This window comes from Podarcis muralis, chromosome 2 (genome assembly GCF_964188315.1).
Source record: "Podarcis muralis chromosome 2, rPodMur119.hap1.1, whole genome shotgun sequence".
Taxonomy (NCBI): Eukaryota; Metazoa; Chordata; class Lepidosauria; order Squamata; family Lacertidae; genus Podarcis; species Podarcis muralis.
The window spans coordinates 77,806,051-77,826,608 of record NC_135656.1 but is presented as its reverse complement, the minus strand read 5'-3'; the positions used below and the strand labels follow the sequence as shown (position 1 = coordinate 77,826,608).

At 41.3% G+C, this 20,558-nt stretch overlaps 1 protein-coding gene across 1 annotated transcript; it reads left to right on the top strand.

The window, feature by feature from the left end:
- The first annotated feature begins 11 nt into the window (after nt 1-11).
- RAB43 (RAB43, member RAS oncogene family) lies at nt 12-18,780 on the top strand. The gene is made up of 3 exons (XM_028718949.2): nt 12-235; nt 8,440-8,623; nt 10,122-18,780. The coding sequence occupies exons 1-3, from the start codon at nt 20-22 to the stop codon at nt 10,367-10,369; spliced, it is 648 nt and encodes a 215-aa protein (XP_028574782.1). The 5' UTR covers nt 12-19; the 3' UTR covers nt 10,370-18,780.
- Nucleotides 18,781-20,558: the final 1,778 nt, after the last annotated feature.

Here is a 20,558-nt window from a genome sequence, read left to right as displayed (position 1 = left end):
CGCCTCCGCCGCTGCCGCCATGCCGGGTCCCCCCGTGGCAGGAGCGCCCCCCGGGCCGGACCCGGAGGAGCGCTACGACTTCCTCTTCAAGCTGGTGCTGATCGGCGACGCCAGCGTGGGCAAGACGTGCCTGGTGCAGCGCTTCAAGACCGGGGCCTTCGCCGAGAGGCAGGGCAGCACCATCGGCGTGGACTTCACCATGAAGAGCTTGGAGATCCAGGGCAAGCGGGTCAAGGTGGGGGTTGGACCGAGTGTGAGAGGAGGGAGGGTGACAAGCAAGGTGGGGCTGGCTGGCCTGCCTCTCGCCACGACCCCCCCGCCCCAGTTTGCAAGGGAAGGGGCTTCCTGCTCCTCCCACCCCTAGTAGCCAGGCAGGTAACAGGTGTGGGGGAAGGCGGGCTTAGGTGGCACCAGACCTCTCTGTCCTCCTCCTGACATCCACAGAGGTGCACTGAATTCATTGCCAACAGACTTTGCTGAAGGGTTTGTGCTAGAACTTTACCCTAAACTCACTATACTAATTTCAAACAAATAAACTTTGCCCCCCCCCCCCGACCAACAGGTAAGGGCATCAAGTGTGGTAGCTCAGAAAGTTTGGACTGTGTGCACTTCGTGCAATAACACACAGACATTGGTACCTTGGTTCTTGAACTTAGTCCGTTCCAGAAGTCCATTTGACTTCCAAAATGTTCGAAAACCAAGGCGCGGCTTCTGATTGGTGGAGGTGCCCCGGAAACAAAAGCTGACAACTGCATCAGACATTCAGCTTCCGAAAAATGTTTGAAAAGCAGGACACTTCCGGGTTTTTGGTGTTTGGGAACCAAGGCATTTGAGTACCAATGCGTTTGAGAACTAAGGTACCACTGTACAGAGTTGGATGCAAAATGTCTTCCCTGGCCCACACTGCTGGTCGATCTAAAGAGCATAGTGCAGGAATGGTTTTAATCCATTTTGTGTCAAGGATGCGCTTCTCAGGTGCTTGCTGCTGTCATGTATATACAGTGAATTTTCTTAGGCCACTTCCTATTGTGGCAGAGGGATGTAGAGAACATTGATGCACACTACTTGGGAAACTGCCTATCTGGATGTGCCGAGAGTACAGATAGTAACTCCTGTTTTGTGCAAAGTCTGATTATTTCAAAATATTTATAGATCAGTTGATTGTACTAAAACCTTAGAGCAGTTTACAAAAAACAACAATAAAATCATCGGTAAAAATAAGTTAAAAACAAGTATTTAAAACTTTTTTAAAAAAATCAACAATAAGATATTAAAACACATGTCAACCTTCTTATGTCTGTATTGGCTTGCCTAAATAAAAATGTTTGTAGGAAGCCCCGGAAAGAGTATAGTGAAGGTACCTGCCTCGTGTGAGTAGGCAGGGAGCTCCAAGTGTGGGTGGCTGCCACAATGAAAGATCAACTTCTTACAAGTTTTGAACAAGGATTATGTGGCACTTGTAACAGTGCCAGTTCCTCAGAGTGAAGCAATTCAGTGGGCGTATAATACTGTAAAAAGGGATATACAATTGAAAAGTGCTATGTATAAAGGTGCTCTGCGAAAAAATGTTCCCTGTGCATTTCAAACCTTATGTGTATACATAACCTTGTATGGAAATCCCTTTGGGAATGTTGTATACCTTTCTGCAATTGCTTATGAATTCGAAATACTTCCAAAGTTATTTATGAGGAAGCTCCAGGATAACCTCTGTTGGAGCATACCTAAAGGAAACTTCAAAAGGATGTTACATAAACTGTTCAAAATCTCCATCACATCAGTGGCGATAATAAAATGTACAGGATATGGTACACAGTTCTCTAATTATCAGGGTGTGTTCTGTTATCACCTAGTTAACTTGGTTTTAAGCCATAAAGCTCCCAACAGTCCACGTCACACATCTGTTGAGTGCTGCTAACTACAAAGGCTTGTGCTGTAATACTGTAAGCTTTTCTTTTCTTTCTTTTTTTCTGTTGCTACACACAGACTTAGGATCCATAGCCTATGTGTTTGCTGTGTTTACGTACTAATGCTGCACACACAGGGACTGGCAAGTCAGTTTAAACGTGATTTCAGCCTCATGCAACCCTAAGGTTTTGTTTTTGCCTGTCTAATGTCCTTTTAAAATCATGCTAACACAGTACCTTTCTAAAAAATTGACATATCTTTAGGCTATTTGTGCCTCTTACGTTGTTAGACCTCACAGCAAATGCCATTTTCCCCTTTTTGACTGAGAAATGGAAGCTAAAGGATTACACTAAAAACCATTTTTGAATCTCCCTGTCCATAATGTGACATGTACAGTACCTAGAATGCACAGTGCGTATAAGTAATAGGAGAGAGCCTCAAATATGTTTGGTGTTATGACTGTATCCTTTTCTTCAGCATCACACCAGGATTTTCTAAGCTGGTTTGGAAAAGTGCTTCAGACGGTGCTAAACAGGTTTAAGAATAGGCTTGCAACAAATGTCAACAGACTTGTCACGCAACTGCTTTATCATATGACTCATCTTTCTAAAGTGGCTTAGAAAACTGTCCAAAGTACTAGCAAAGTAAATAGAATGCTTTTCCAGATGCCATCTTGGTTTCGAAACAAATAGCAGAGCGATACTGTTTTCCCAAGGGCAAATGCTTATTACCATAGACATCACTATGACTGTGCAGTGCAGAGTGCGTCCGTACCAAGATTAGAACTCAAGACACTCTTTGCACTCTCAGTACAACTTCATCAGATACAACCTTGGAATATTAACTAACATTGTCAGGCTATAGCGCAGGGATGGGGAAGCTGTGGCCCTTTAGATGTTACTTGACTCCAACTCCTTTCAGCCCCAGCCAGCGTGATCAATAGTCAGGGATTATGGGAAGTGGAACCCACCAACATTTCGAGGGCCACAGTTTCCCTTCTGTGCTGTAGTATGTGTGTGTGAGAGAGAGAGACCTACATGATTTCCTGTGTGGTAGATGTATCTACTTTTAAATATAGGCTATGTAAGCTGCTGGGGTGGATGAAAAACGTTAATAAACATGGTAGTTTTACTTTACCTTATGTGTTGGAAGAGGATTCCATTAATTAACGCCCCCAAAGTTTATTTTTATTTTTATCTAAATATACATTTATATTTTTAGTCTTTTTTCCTTTTTCCCCAGGAAAAAGGCTGTTGGGACATTTTTCCTCTGAGACTGAAGCTTGGTCAAGTTTATATGCCAAACACACACATGAATTGCAAATATTTTCCTTCCTGGGACTCCACCTAGTACCAGGTGTCTCTCTGAAGGGCTCTTGGAGTAGAACAGTGCCAGCTGAAAAGCTAAAGAAGGCTTCTTACATGTGGCATAAAATAAAAATAAATTTCCTGTGATTGGCAGTTACACATTACTGTAGAAGAAACTAGATACGCATAGTCTGCTTTTAGATCCCACTAGTAGATGGTACATAGGTTTTTTGGGTATTTTGAACTAATTTTGGATAGTCTAACATTTGAGAAATTCAAATGACATTTCAGACTTCCTTAGCTCAGTACTTGGCTTGGTTTAAATGAGCTTTCCCATATGTGGAGCTTTGACCCTCATGTTGCAGGAAGATAAAATGGGACCAATGTCTTATCTGTGTGACTGCTTACTCCTCTCATAAAACCATTGTCAAATGGGCAGTTTTTTACAAGTTTGAAAACCTTCCATAAGCTTGAATTTGTGTTCTGAGAAAAATACTGCATGCTGCATTTACATTCTTCTTGATTACAGGGGTACCATAGTTTTATTTTGTTCAGTAAAAACTAAAGGTGTTTATTTTAAGAGGTAAATCAGGATAGTGTTTTTAACTGCAGAAGGCTGTGGGGATAGTTGATGTGTTAATTAACCACAATGCATTTCAGTCTCACTGAATACATGACACATATAGCATCCCCCAACCTTCCAGAACAGAATGAGGGTGGGAACTGAATGTGAGAGAGGGAATTGGCAAAATAGTTTGTAGAGTAAAGAAAATAACAAGGAGCAATCCATCCACATCCCTGTTCTCCCAGGCATCACAGTGATGAGCAGTGCCCCCATTTGCTTTGCAACTACCCCTGAAACCTCCCTGCCTTCCTCCTTCCCGCGGCTGTTATCACTAGTATGTTTAAGCTTTGGGGTTACTGCATGGGAAGGGCAGGTTAACTTCCCACCTCATATAGTATTAATCAGGATGGGAGTCATTTCTGTTGTCTTCTCCCATCCCATAATTGCTTTGGTGGGCAAGAGCCTGAAGTGCCTCTCTCCTGTGAGTCACTTTGGAATTCTGACTTGCCAACTTCTATTAGCTTTGTTGGACCATCCAGCTAATGTCTCAAGACTGAGTTTGTGTATGAAACAAAAGAACTGACAAGGGATTTATCCACCTTTTGTCTGGAGACTGGTCAGTTTTGGTTCCCATTTTAGTTTCCTCTTCGGACGTTGAGTGCTAGTGGTTAGATTCAGGATATGGTTTGGGCATGTGGGAAGAAGGATTTATATTGTTTGCTCATCAATGTTACAGTCATTATCCAGAAGTGTGGCTGGCACTTATATTATCATGTTCTAGGCAGCAAACCAAATTACTGTGGCCTACTAGCTGTGGAAAGACCTGCATCTTTACAGCAGTAACTTTGTGCTTTGAACTGGGAAAGTGCAGTGTCATCATGAGAAGTACTTCCTTGAGGCAAGTTGAGAGAATACTGTATAAGACTTCTCTGCATCCTCTAAGTCTTTGTTTTATCAACCGATAACTGCAAAAAGCTGTTACTGTGATAGGAAGGTCAATGAAGAAGAGATAGCATTTGCAGATCATTGCAGCTAGTTATCAGATTGCTCCATGTTGACACTTAACTCTCATTCTATTTCACATGCATCTGGCAGGATTTCCTGATCTTGAATGCTAAAATAGATCTTTTTGTTCTACCCATGCAAATGCCTGAAGCAATACCCTGACAAGGTTGGTTAGTTTGTGGTTTGACACTGGATAGCTGTCTTCTTATGAACAGCAAATCATGCTGTAGTACAGGCATAGGCAAACTCAGCCCTCCAGATGTTTTGAGTGCTCTAGTCCATGGGGTCACGAAGAGTCGGACCCGACTAAACGACTAAACAACAACAACAATGTTTTGAGACTACAATTCCCATCATCCCTGACCACTGGTCCTGTTAGCGAGGGATGGTGGTCCCAAAACAGCTGGAAGGCCAAGTTTGCCTATGCCTGCTGTAGTAGGTCAATGAAAGCAAACTACAGGGGCTGCTAGTACAACCCCAGATGCTACAAGATTTGCCCATCAAAGTCAATCAAGTGTGAGCTTGGGGCATCTCTCGTTTTTGTTACTTGACCCTGAAGAGATGTCTATTCATAAATCTACCACAAATTAGCTATATTAATTGGGAGAAATTGAATATTTTTCAAATTAGTGTGTACTTTAGTAACTTGCTCACCTTTGCTCAGCACTTGATTTTACAACAAGGAATTTTGAAAAATCCCATGTGTCGCTTATGCAAATATTTTGTAAGGACATTGATTTCTTAATTATTTTATTAAATGAACCTTCTGTAGGGCTATCTGATAATTTGTTTTGTTAAATCTAATCTTTTGTAATGTCCCTCATGCTGTTTAATGTCTAAATGAAGCAGTTGGCAGTGGTCATTGGGAGATTTGGGGTGCAGTGTCATCAGTTCACTGGTTCACTGATGATACCCATCTCTACTTCTCTGTAACATTTGAATCAGGAGAAACTATGCAAGCCCAGGACCAGTGGCTGGACCAAGTGGTGGGCTGAAGGAGGGCCAGTATTGATAGTAATTGATACTATTAATTGACTGTTTGATAGTAAGATGGAGACACTGTGGGTATTGTCTTATTTGGATAGGGTTGTAATCCCCCCCCCCCAAAGCAGCAATTTTGCAGCTGGGGATGCAATCTATCTCTGTCACTAGAGGCCCAGTCCCTCAGTGGTTAGGAGTACCTTTTACCAGCTTCAGTTGGTAAGACAGCTACATCTGTTTCAGAACCAGGGTACCTTGACCACTGTCATTCATTTGCTGGCAACCTCCAAATTCGATTGCTGCAATGTGCTCTATATGGGGCTGCCCTCAAGGCTTGCCAAGAAGTTGCCGCTTGTGCAAAGTGAAACAACTTCACTGCTCACTGGGACAGAATATTCCCATCCTATTGCTCTACTCTTGCACAAATCTCATTAGCTTGCAATTAGCTACTAGCCTAAGTTCAAGGTACAAGTACTGGTGTACAAAAACCCTATATAGCTTGTAAGCAGGTTACCTAAAATATTGTTACAAGAAAGGAGATTCCAACTAGACTTCAGGAATAAGATTTTGACAGTAAGAGCTGTTTGACAGTGCAATGGATTTGCTCAGGAGGTGGCGGACTCTCCTTTATTGGACGTTTTAAAGCAGATGTTGGATGGGCATCTGTCATGGATGTGTTAGATGAGATTCCTGTATTGCAGGGGGGTTGGACTAGATGACCCTGAGGATCCCTTCCAACTCTACAACTCTAATCTGCAGCTGTTTGAATATGTGTGCAGAATTTGAAAACACAGTGGCAGATTGAAATGAGATTTCTGATCTGTAGATATGGTCCACATATACCCATTTCTCATCTCATGTTTAAAAATATTATTAAAACAAATTCTCTGCAGGGACATTTCATATGAAATACTTGAAAGTTTCCTATATAGGACATGGTCCAATAATAATAATAATAATAATAATAATAATTTAATATTTTAATATTTATACCCCGCCCATCTGGCTGGGTTTCCCCAGAAACTCTGGGCGGCTTCCAACAACATATTAAAATACAATAGTCTATTAAACATTAAAAGCTTCCCTAAACAGGGCTGCCTTCAGATGTCTTCTAAAAGTCTGGTAGTTATTTTTCTCTTTGATATCTGGTGGGAGGGCATTCCACAGGGCGGGTGCCACTACCGAGAAAGCCCTCTGCCTGGTTCCCTGTAACTTGGCTTCTCGTAGCGAGGGAACTGCCAGAAGGCCCTCGGCACTGGACCTCAGTGTCCGGGCAGAACAAAGGGGGTGGAGACGCTCCTTCAGGTATACTGGACCGAGGCCGTTTAGGGCTTTAAAGGTCAGCACCAACACTTTGAATAGTGCTTGGAAATGTACTGGGAGCCAATGTAGGTCTTTCAAGACTGGTGTTATGTGGTCTCGGCAGCCGCTCCCAATCACCAGTCTAGTTGCCACATTTTGGATTAGTTGTAGTTTCTGGGTCACCTTCAAAGGTAGCCCCACATAGAGCGTATTGCAGTAGTCCAAGCGAGAGATAACTAGAGCATGCACCACTGTGGCGGGACAGTCTGCGGGCAGGTAGGGTCTCAACCTGCGTACCAGATGGAGCTGGTAGACAGCTGCCCTGGACACCGAATTGACCTGCGCCTCCTTGAACAGCTGTGAATCCAAAATGACTCTCAGGCTGCGCACCTGGTCCTTCAGGGGCACAGTTACCCCATTCGGGACCAGGGAGTCCTCCATACCTGCCCACCTCCTGTCCCCCAAAAACAGTAATTCTGTCTTGTCAGGATTCAACCTCAAACTGTTAGCCACCATCCATCCACCAACCGCCTCCAGACACTCACACAGGACCTTCACTGCCTTCACTGGTGATTTGAAAGAGAGGTAGAGCTGGGTATCATCCGCATACTGATGAACACCCAGTCTAAACCCCCTGATGATCTCTCCAAGTGGCTGCATGTAAATGTTGAAAAGCCTGGGGGAGAGGACAGAACCCTGAGACACCCCACAAGTGAGAGCCCAGGGGTCTGAACACTCATCCCCCACCACCACTTTCTGAACACGGCCCAGGAGGAAGGAGCAGAACCACTGCATAACAGTCCACCCAGCTCCCAGCCCCTCTAGACGGTCCAGAAGGATGTTATGGTTGATGGTGTCAAAAGCCGCTGAGATATCCAGCGGAACTAGGAAACAGTTCTCACATTCGTCCGTAGCTCGCCAGAGATCATCAACCAGTGCGACCAAGGCAGTTTCAGTCCCATGATGAGGCCTGAATCCCGACTGGAAGGGATCCAAACCCATTTCTCCTCTCAATTTTAAAAATTTTATTAAAACAAAAAATAATTGTACACTTCTGTAGTAAATACAGTGGTACCTCGGGTTAAGTACTTAATTTGTTCCGGAGGTCCATTCTTAACCTGAAACTGTTCTTAACCTGAAGCACCACTTTAGCTAATGGGGCCTCCTGCTGCCACCGTGCCGCCGGAGCACAATTTCTGTTCTTATCCTGAAGCACTATTTCTGGGTTAGCAGAGTCTGTAACCTGAAGTGTATGTAACCTGAGGTACCGCTGTATTTCCCCCCCCCCCCCCCCCCCGCTGTTGAGATAAGACATATCGCCTGAGAAATGCAACCAATATCTTGTAAGACCTAACAACTTCTTTATTTTTTTAGTTGCAGATCTGGGACACAGCTGGTCAAGAACGGTTTCGGACCATCACCCAGAGTTACTATCGAAGTGCCAATGGAGCTATTCTAGCCTATGACATTAGCAAGAGAGGCTCTTTCCAGTCTATTCCTCGCTGGATCGAGGATGTGAGGAAATATGCAGGTTCCAACATAGTACAATTGCTGATTGGTGAGTGTGGGGTATATTTTGGAATGAGCTAGAAATACAAATTGCTGTGCTTCTACTTAATAGGACAATAGCAGCCAGTGCAGAGATATTTTCTTTATTTCCTGGATATCTTGGAGATGAAGAGACATATATTCTCAGAGTTTGGAAAGCTTTGGCTTTTGGTTCCTACTGCAGTTCACATTTCCACATCATGCATTTTTGTTTGCTCTTGGGGAAAACTGGTTTAGGATTCTATAGCCTTTATTCTTTTTCAAATTCAAAAATACATTTTAAAATACTAGGAATTATTTGAGCAAAGCACTATTGTGCCTTCAGGTCCTCTGGGATTTGACTCTTATAGTTTATAATATATGGTAAAGCTCCAGCATACTTTAAGCCAGTTCTGTTTTTCTAGAAAAAGAGGAACTCACCATGAATGCCTCCTTTGTTCTCTTATAATGGCAACAGCGCCCACCTGAGAGGTGCTGGAACTGAGTTCTGCCTGAAAAAAAGCCCTGCTTTAAACTGAATAGCACAAACTATAGCTTATGTCCAATATGCCAAATGTACTTTGTTACGGATATATTTTACTCTTCATTGCAGTTTATATATACAGTCTAGAACTGGCACTGTAGGTAGACATTCAGAATCATATTACTTCCAGAGATAAAAGCTGTATTTAAACCATAGTTTAATGTTACATCCTTGGTGGTGAATCTCATCTACAGATTGTTTGAATCAAACCAGTTTCATGGTTTGAAGCTGGCTTGTTTCCACCTTGTCCAGTTAAGCTTCACCACCGTTAGCTGGCTTTGGATGACATGATAAGCTGCAGTTAATAAAAAATGGAAGTGAAAGCTTTCATTCTTATACTTGTGGCTGTGCCAGAGGAGGGGGTTTGGGAATTCCATTCCACCTTGCTGCAGACATGTGACATGTAACAATCCCACATATCTGCAGCAAGGGTGGAATGGAATTCCCAACACGGAGCAGGAATCCTAAGAGGGGATTGGGGAATGCATGAACCTGGGTGGAGGTTAGACTCATTTCATCAAGACAAACCATGGTTTATTGTGATGTCCAAACACCGCCAATGAAATACAGAATAAGGAAAATGAACGTTAGTATAGGAATTTATAGTGTGTGGGCTGCACAGAACCTTTAATTAGACAAAGTAACTATGTTGAAGGTGAATGCTTCCTAAGCATCAAAACAGGATGAAATTTTAAGTCCACAATCCAGAGTTATAAACCTATAGTGGCTCGGATTTCTTCGTCCTTCCTCCACAGACTTTCTATCAGCTTCTACTTTCACCTGCTCTTTCTCATCTCCAAGATAAGTGGCATCTCATCTCCAGCCTACTTCCTTCACCTGTGCGATCCTGCTGCTTTCCAAGCACCCTTCCACGAGTCACTGCTATTGTGTCTCTCCCCTCCCTCCCATGGCTGAACGCTTTCCCTGACCGCAGGAGATGCATTTACAAAATTAATCTGTAAACAATTCCACTTTCTCCTGCCAGGAAACAAGTCTGACCTAAGTGACCGTCGGGAGGTTCAGCTAGAGGAAGCTCAGAGTCTGGCTGAGCACTATGATATCACCTGTGCCATAGAGACTTCTGCAAAGGACTCCAGCAACGTGGAGGAGGCTTTTGTAAAGATGGCAACAGAGCTAATGATGAGGCACGGAGGCCCCATGTTCAGTGAGCAAAACACAGACAGCATCAAACTTGACAGCAAGGATGTGGAAGGATGGGGGTGTGGTTGCTGATGCAGGTTATGTTATCTCTAACTCTTACTGGAATTACGAGGGTACCTGTCCTTCCCTTATAATTACACACACACACCATGCTGCATAACAAAGCAGCAGTATCCTTTTCCTGCAAGCCCAATATTTTTGTAGGTTAGACATTAACATTTGCAGGCTAATTTTAAATATGAAGGGGCTTTCTTTTGTAGATCTGAAAGTTAGCCTTCCATGGCCGTTACTCTGTAGCAGTTTCTACCACCTTCTTTTCAGAGGAACTTGTGCAATTTGAAAGTTAAGTTGCACAGAAGGAAGCCACTGGGATCTCTTTGTATGAAATTGTCTGAACAAGAAATTACTGTGTTACCTGTTGTAAATCCCTGTACATGGGAGCTTGTACAGAAGAAGACACTTCTGCTTTTATGTCAGTGAGTCTTAACACTGCCTCTGTTTTTAAACTCTTAGCATTCCAAGAATCAAAGAATCAGAAACCACACAGTGTCATTCAATTTCTCTGCAGGGACGTTTCAAGTATGAAATACTTGAAAGTTTCCTATATAGGACAAATCAGCTAACATTTGTTCAATATGAGGAACCTCCATAGAAGATAGGTTTTTCTAGACATTAAATGTAGCATGTGGCGAGGGTTGATTAATGCTGCGGGTGCAAAGCTAGCTGGACAGTTTTTTGTCTCACATTTTTCAGGCAAATAGAGAAACCAGTATGAGCAGAACTGAACTGAACACATGGGTCACTCATTTATTTTCTTTATTTCCATCTTGGAAGACTTGATCCTAAAAACATTTCATTGAATGGAAGTCCTACTGATTTCAACAGAAGCTTCTTGGAACGCAAATGCCTTTGAAAATTCATCAGGCTAACTTCCAAGTAAATAGGCTTAGGATTGTAATGTCAAAATTAAGGTTTGTTCATCATTTATTTTGCACATTTTTATAGCCCCCTTCTTGGAGATAACATTGTGTACCTCTAATATTCAGTGTTATTAATTTCATTTAAAATTCATATTCAATACCTATGAAAAGATGATGTTTTTGTTTTTTTACCATTTGCTTCTTTAATTGCTGCAGTGCATCAAATCATTTTTATTGAAGCTTAGTTTCAGTTACATATGCTGATCATTAATGTTGTTGCTGGAGTATTTTTTCCATAGGATGTCATCCAGCTAGAGCTTCTTCCTATTTAAATTGAGATATTAAATTTGTGGAGGAAATTGCAAATCATCAATTATTTAAGGTTGTTTTATTTTTTGTGCCATGAAATCAGCTCCTCGTGAAGTTTGTCTGGCCCAGTTTTGTTAAGAAATTGATAAGTGTCTGTAAAACTGCACAGTCAGGTATAGGTGATCCCTGCTAATTTTCCTTAAAAGTCCACCCATGTTATGGAGCCCCTATAAATCATGAAGCAATTGCTCTCATGTCAGAAATTGGCTCAGGAGCTCCCAACATGGGACACATTTTGTGAGTTGTAGGATAACCCTTTTAAATAATTGAGCCTGTTCTCTTGTGGATCCCCCCGCCCCTGCCACTATTAGTCAATGCCACAGCACGTTCTTTCAAATGGTATTTTCTCGTTTCTGTAAGAAAAAAATATATCTTTTTTTTTTTTGTAAATTGTTTTCTGCAGTGTATTAATGAAACTATGTGACTGTTTCTGCTCAGCACATTTAACTTAAGGAGAGTTTATGTTTGTCTCAGGTTAAAGTTATGCCTGCAGTTAAGATGTGCAGATGTTGCCCACGTTTCCCCCCTCTTTTTAGCACCTTAAAACTAAAATAGGATGAATAAAGGATTGAAACCAGAGAAAAAATGCATCAACGGAGGCTAAAGGAAGCCGACTTTCCCACTTGCAGAAGGTGTCTCCACCTGATTTTCAGGGATCTTCTCTTTCCTCTCAGTTTTCTCCCCCAACCCCCGTGATACATCCCACTTCATACAGCAGGTATTGGGGGGCTGTCAGAAGAAAGAGGGGGTGGAAAGTAAACTTTCGGTGCACTTTTCTTTGGATTCAACTCTAAAGTGTCTGCAAGCTGTTAAGCCAGCTTTTCAGTGCTTAATGTATTGCACCTATTAAAAGGCCTTCAATTCAGAGCAAAGGACAAAGTCTCTGAAAAGCAGGTCCCTGCACCTGGACACTCAGAAGTCCCTGATTGTGTTAGGAAAATGCATATTGTAAATTCAGATTATAATTCAAAAACATCAATTTATGGTTATTTCAATTAGCATTAAAGAGAGAAGACCTGGATAAGTTTGGTATCTCAGATCATTTTTAGAAATTGATATGATTAACCAGAAAATCCACCCATAGCTATAAAAAATTTGGCACCTTCTGTCTGTTTTGGTTTTTGTCTTACAAAGTAACTGACTGTAAAATTTGTTTAATTAAAAAACTCATCCCACTGTTTCCAATCAAAGATGGACCCCAAATGGGTTCTGTTGTGTTTTTGCTTGTAGTTTTGAGAGCAGCAGCTTTGATTTCAAGTGTGTTAGATATTATAAATAAAGAGGCCTTACTTTCTGTTAGGGATAGTTTTCACAACTATGTTTTACATAGAAATGCAATGTGAAGTGTGACAAAGAAGTTTTGCTTCTAAATAGGACTTCATACCAGGAGACGTCAGGTCCACTGCATCCAGAAATTAAAAAAGCACTGATTGCCCGGCAGTAACTAATCACTGTATTTGGGAGTTACAGAAAACTCCAGTGATTACCTTAACTAATTGTTGGTATCAAACAAATGTTTCTACACTGTGAGTACAGTCCTCCAGGCACTTCGGTTGCATAATTTAAATGAATAGAAGCTGATTAGCAACTGTGCCTAGTGGGCTTGGATCCATCCCCTTTAGGCCAAGCCCTAAACTGATGTGCCTGTGTTGTGCAGGAAAGTTTACATCATAGCCAGGTCTCAAATCAACCGAGGTCTGTAAGGGTCTCCTCCAGCTAACTCCTTGATTAACTGATGCCATTACATCTTTAGGATCCCTTTGGATGGATTCTGACATGATGGTGCTCCCACAATGATGACGCTGGTGATTTTAGAAATTGATCCTTAAATCTACATTCTGGGTGTGATCTATATAAGATTTCCAGGGTTTAAGTGAACAGGATCCTGTTGGATTCTGCTCACAAGATTGTAGTCACAGGCTCCCAGTTCAAGACATTATTCTGGGACCACCAAAGGTTTCAGAATCGACCTGCTGCCTCCGATCTATGCACATTTTATAGCAAGTATGTTGAGAATACACAGAACTCAGCAGTTAGTGTTGTCTGACATTCTGTATTCTGATGTAGAGAGAGTGAATGAACAGAATACAATGGATCTTTTTCCAAATTGGGTTCCTTGTGAGCCTACTCTTGTAGTCCTTGAATAGCCCTGAATTTGCTACAAGTTGAGTTCTTTCTCCAGGCCAGTCATACAGATAAGATTGTACTGTACTGTAGCTCACCAAACATTGTGAAGGGACTGGCTTTTGTTACGAACAAATGCTTGTTGCTTCTTCGCTAACATAGGTAAATTTGAGACCTAACTTTAAAGAGTAATACAAACCTATCTGGTATTTTCAGAGTGTTCTGACACCCTTTGGAGCCAGTGCCTAGTAAAAGGGCATGAGCTGTTAACAGAATAGTGCAAGCAACTGGCAGCTGCCAAAGCCACCTGTATCACTGTGGATCTGTGTGTGTTCTTGCAAGTGTTTCATTGAAAAAGTGGTAATGAGGTTGCAGCAGATGGGATGGCTAAGCAGCTACTCTTTTTGTGTGGCATCCCTCTCTTCCTAGAGTGCTTAAACCTGATGCCCTACCAGGAGATGGTGGTAATGATTACTTGGGGATTGGTGAATGTGTAATAGGGGCTTATCTGTGGTTGGGAAGGCGGGAACAGATATGCATCCATATACAGAGACAACAATGACCTTGTCTTATACTCAAGTGGCATGTAGTGCTAGTTGTCCTAGGGATCTCTCCTATGGAAGATGGCAGAATGCACTGCAGGATAGAATTCAGGATTGTATCTCTAGACTATTGGGTCTGGTCTTGTAATGGGGGAACTTGGTGAGAAAACATTCAAAACAGTCTCTTATCACTGGAAAGAAACTAAGCACTTTGTTTTTCCCCTCAGTCTTTTTAGTACAACCAATAGCTGGTTCCCACAAGTTTATTGTGTAGGAAATCTTTTAATCAGATGGAAAATGCATCTCTCAAAAGAAGCTTCCCAGTACAATATAGAAAGAATCACCCATCTTGGACACTGGGAAACAAGAATTCTTTGCTACAAATAAATGCATTTTTCTGCCTAGGATTTTTTTTCTTTCCCTCAAGACTCAGAGCTAAGTCACATTTTACTTTAGCAGTGGCAGCGGAAGAGCATTCTTCTGGTTGTTTTGCCACTGGCCCAGATCATGTGCAGTGGCCCTCAGCTACCATGCAGATGATCTGTGGAGTTTGTCTGGTTCAGTCAGAGGTTATATAAAAATAAGTTGCAAATTGCTTTGCCCTAAATCCAGTTTTTTCTTTCAAAATATTGTACAACTCCCTTAGATGAATGAAGTAGTCTTGTATCATTCAACATTGCTAGATCAGAATAAAAAACACTTGCATGCTAAAGACACAAAACAATAGAAGAGGGAAATGCATTTGCCAAAATCAGTTTAGCATAGAATGTAGATGCATAGGCAGATTTCACAGATATCGCTAGAAGCAGCACATAGAGCACACACAAGATTCTGATGCTGATACTAAATAGATAATCATTTGTACTAAAGACAATTCTCAATTAGGGTTTGGGTGCTTCAGATGTGCCACATTTGTTACATAGAAAGCATGTTTTGTGGCATATTTTCTGCACAAAAAATGCTGTTACTAAACCTGCCTGTCCAGTTAAGCACATATGTACATTTCACAATTGATGGCACCAGACATGCTTTTTACCATTTATAATTGGATTCTTTTTGTAGCAGAGCTTTTTAAAAAATAAAGTACAAACACTTACTAAAATAGAGTTCTATTTGTGTCCAAATTAACTTGGAAGTCTTTCATTAGAAGTGAGTACATTAAATCTTGCATTAGAAGGGAGTACATTAAATGTGTGATTATGTAGCCTGTGAGGAGAGTTTATGGCCTAAATCTTTGAAAACTGTTTCCTGGTAGTTGGAACATAACCTAGACTTTTAAAAAGTAGCTCATAGTTTTGAAAACTTTTCTGTTTATAGCAATAGCTATCAGCCTTAAAATACTATTATTTGTAGTTCTTTTTTTTTCTTCCTTTACTGGCTTGCAAGATTAAATATAAATTTTGCTATACAACAAGGAAAATATAGTTTATAAGTACTATGGATTTCACAATTTTTATAAGCATAGTACTTGTCCACAAAAATATTTTCCAAATGGCATAGCTTTTTTTTTTAGATGCCCGCCTTACTATCCTATTGGCAATTTCCATCTTAATGCATAATCTATGCAAATATTTGTTAATCTAAGATGTGAATTTAGTACAGTGCCTTCCTTTTGTGTTTTTTCAAAACATCTGAAGTTAGTTAATGTTGGACATATATATAGATACTTGCTTATGTTTATCATTGACCCAGTACGAGATTGGATTATTCTTTATTAGACACAAAGGTCTCCAAGTGACTTACAAGACATTTAAAAGCAAAAGGCCAGATTCAACTAACTTGTCCCATCAGTGGAAGCCCACAAAAGGGCTTTCCCCTGTCTCCTCCTCCCTGTGCCCTCTCATTTTGCCCTGTGGGGGTTGGGAGAACCCGCAGGATGGTGTATGGGAAGAGAAGAGGGGAAATTGTTCCACCGGGCAAACAGAAATGTTTGTGCTGACAAACATTTGTACCGGTGCGCTAACAGAATGTACGTGGCAGCAAATATCGGCCACCATAGTAGGTAATACATCACACATACAATCAATCATCCAGCCAGAGTGACTTTGTATATTACCTAAAAGTGTAGGAAGAGACGTCACACTTTTTGCTCTTTTCACTAACTCTGTAATGTTGAAGGAGGAACTTGCACGTTTCTCATGGAAAGAGGAGGTGGAGGAATTGGCAGAGCTGTTCCTACTTTCTCTTCCATTCTGTTCTCTTTTTCAAATGTGCAAAGTCACCCTGGTGGTCTAAATAAATACAATCTTTGCTTCAGAACAAAATGGTGAGTTATATTAGATAAAGCACCAGTTTCTCTGAATCCTCTTTCCCTACTTTTAAAACCGATCATCCAGGCAGCGACAGCAGAAGTAAATGCCTTCTGCCTTGCTCTCAACATCTGTGTTTGCTTTCCTTTCCTTCCCTCTTCCTGCTCCTCCCTGACGTTTTTCTGGCCCTGTTACGGTCATGGCTCTGCTTTGCGCTTTTATTCCCAACTTTAAAAATAAACAGGGAGGTGGCAGCATCAGAATTAAGGACTTGGTGACGGCAACTTTTGAATTGCTCAGATGGGCAGAGCTGTCAGAAGTGTGGAAAACCTGGAACTTGAGAAGTGTAAGGAAAACATGCTGGGTATTATGGGTGTGATTTAGTGGATGAAAACTTTCCCCTTGGTCCCAAATTTGGGTACCAGGAAATAACATGGAATGGGACCTCTCTGTATTTAGCACCAGTGTGTAAGCTCTCTACCTCACTGCACGGCGATCCTGAATCCCTTCTAATTTGTACAACTAGGAAAGAAATTTACAGGGTATAGTAAATAGACAATCTGGAATGGTTTGATACTATGGTTGCCTATGGTGCTTGTACACTATCTTAGCTGCTTTGATTGTATTTTGAGAAAATAAAAAGTGCATGAGTGAGACACGTGCATGCGCTTAATATATTGCTGTTGGTCACAGTCCTCTTATTGTGATGCTAATAATTTTGCAGTTTATGAAATCTGGTTGCTTGTACTGTGGTATACAAAACTGTAGGGAAGTTTTTGTTTTTGTTCTTAAGCTCTCTGCCTGGGGCAGGGGGCGGAGAGATTCTCAAGCTTTAGAGAACTATTCCCTACCTTCCCAAAATTTTAGCTCTCACAAGAAAGACATGCATGCATGTCCAGCCTTCCATACACAGTTTTACTTCATTGGGACCCACGTGCAAATTAGCTCTATTTGTGCAACTGCATTGTGATGTGTGTTCTCCAGTCCCCATCCATAGTGATACAAGAGATGTAATAGAAGAACATAGTGCCCCTAATCTGCCTAAGATTACAATCCTACACATGTGTACTGGGGAATAAGTACCATAGAAATCAATTGACCCTACTAAGTATACATGATTGGGATTGTTTTTATAGCCAGTGGAAAATAAGTGATATGTATTGGGACGCAGCTCTTTAAGTCCTGCTGAGATTAATGAGATCTAACGACAACTTCGCATATCTTTATGAGAATCAGTACTTTGATGTGAGCAGGTTAATCCAAATACTATCTCTAGTTCAGTTTACATACACTGACTAAAATAACTTACAATGATTTGGGCAGTATAGGGAAGGACAAGTTAAACCTTTTCTTTCTCCCATCTCTGCTCAGAAGCATGCCCTTCCTGCAGCTGTTTGCCCATCCACGGGGGCAGATACAGAGATGTGTCAATACCTATTAAGTGCAGCGAAATTTGTCTTGTGTGTGTGTGTCTATCTATCACACTTTTTGCTGTTGGCAACTAAGCCTGACCATCAGGTCATAGTCTGATGGCAGAATCTGTAGAAAGATAGCACAAGGCTATAAATTCAGGTATTGGAGATGGAGATGGAAATGCAAGTCTGCAATTGTGGTGTTGGCACAGTCTGGAATGTGACAGAGCTAATGCCTGCACTACTTTTGAAAGTGGTTTTTAGGGAAATATTTAGTGACGAATACTGACACGGTCTTTGGAGGTTCCTCATGTGCTCTGTGTTGTCAGTGGCATTTCCTATTCTGTAATAGTGCCTCAGATGTTGGTGTGTGGTTAAAAAAAATAAATCTCATGTCCCAGGGACATGCAGCTTCCACTAGCCATAAAAAAGGCCTGGCTTACATACATAGCGGGGAGAAAGTTCTGATTCATATTGAATTCATTCACTTCATTCCAAAAAGGACTTTAAAAGGTTTGAAGAACTCCGGTGTAAACTGAAGTGTTCTGCATTTTTTTAAGAAGTTTTATTGCTTGTAATAATCAAGGTTTCTGGGAACAGGCCTAGAGCCCATCTTTCTGATCACCGGCAACTGTCTTGCTTTTCCTAGCACAGTGTTTACCAGGTGGGGTGGAATGCAAGATGGCAAGGGAACAAAGCTTGCGTACAATAGTCAATTTTGACGTTTTATTGTCACCTATTTATGAATTTATAAGAAAAAAGAAGTTTATTTTTAAAAACTATGAAACCTACTTTTTTTGTAAATTTTAGCAAAGTCTGTAGCAAATGCATTGTAATGTGTATAATAAAAAATGAGCATTTGGCTAATTTGTGTGTGTGTTTTTTCATTAACTGTATATAACCACAGTGTCACTGTTCACTCAGCACCTAAAGCAAAATAGGTATTGAACAGAAACAGCAGATTTGCTCCCCCTCCCCCAGAAAAGTAGTTTTCTCAGTTTTCACCCCAACTTTAAGCTCACCAGAAGGAGCTTAAGTGGAGATCTTGTAAACACAGTGCAGCTGCTGACACTTCTGTACCTCCTTGGCACACAGGGTTCAAGCTTCAGTGAACTGACACGTTCCCTTCCCATTTGCTTGGCTGAATATTCCAACGACTTAACCCTATTTTACATCTGTAACAGAGAAGTGGAAATGAAATGGTAGAGAGGACTGTGCTACTTCGTTGTAAGGAACTATTCGTATTTTTAAGATTTAAGAACCTTCTCCTCAAGGTGCTACATTTTGGAGGGGGGGACACCCCACAATTGTAACCTGAGTGCTGAGTGCTCATTCTTCAGCAGGTGTAGATCAGATCTTAAGGGCAATTGGGAAAAGGAGTGAATAAAATAAGTGTGTTGGCCAGAATGTGACTGAGTAGTGTGCATGTGAATGTATAGCTGTTCAAAAGTCCACTTGCTCCTTGCAAAGTTGGCTGGACTCAAGAATCTAGAAAAGCAGGAGAGTCATAGATATGGGTTTTGTATTTTTATAAACCAACCAACCAACCAACCAACTGTACAAGGTCCAAGTAGAATTTTGAACAAATGGGGCAGTTATGAGATTGAGAAGCCAGTATCCTGAGATGCTAAAGCAGCAATTTTTAAAATCTGAGAAGTTGGCCTGTCCACAGCTGCTGAAACCTAAACGTGTGTACCTACTGTTGGATATATATTCACATGGCTTGGCATTTGATTTGTGCTGGTTTTTTTGGAGCAAGCAGGGCCCATTTTTGTAGATCTGCAGGAAATTATTATTGGAAACAATGTGATTCCCAGAATCCAGATGTCCCTGCATCTGAAGCTAGATTGCTATAGCTACAGTGGAAGCAGGCTTCACTATGGCTCAGCTGTTTGCCACATTCATAGAGTCAGCTGCCACCTCCAAGCGTAGATTAAGCAGATGGATATCAGTGTACTCAGAACAGGTCAACAGCAAGATTCTCTCACAATTTCATTGTTCAAAAAACCAGCAATTAAGCATCCAAAATATGCTAAAGAATAGAAGGTCTAGGAACTGTTCCATTATCTACTATATATTTTGGAAAGTGGTTTGTCCATTTGTTTTCCATACAACCGCACACCTCTCAAAATATCATAACCAAACTCGACACAAGGATTCCCAAGGTGGCAATGGCAGTCCTTGTCAGAATTTAGATGCTGGATGCCATTTTGAATCAAGACAGTGTACCAAAACATCACTTTGGTGTGACTTTGCCCATTTTTTAGCATGAGTTTGGCTACCTCATGAGCTAATATTGCCAAACTTGGCACAAGGGTTTCTGGCGTGGGGATCTATGTCGATGGTTGGGTGCCAGGCACCATTTTGAATCAAGATGGCAGACTGAAATGTGACTTGGGGTTAGCTATGCCTGTTTATTGGCCATCTCCTGCGATATTATCACCAAACATGGCATGAAGGTTTTCAAGGTCTTCATTATTGTTTGGGTGCCGATGTAATTTTGATTCAAGATGGTGAACCAAGATGTGACTTCGCCTTATTTTTGACATGACTCACAAATTACACTATCCATTTTAAAATCATGATATTTTTTGATTTCCAAAAATTCTCAGACATGGCTGGGCACTCCCTGCTAGTAACCTCAT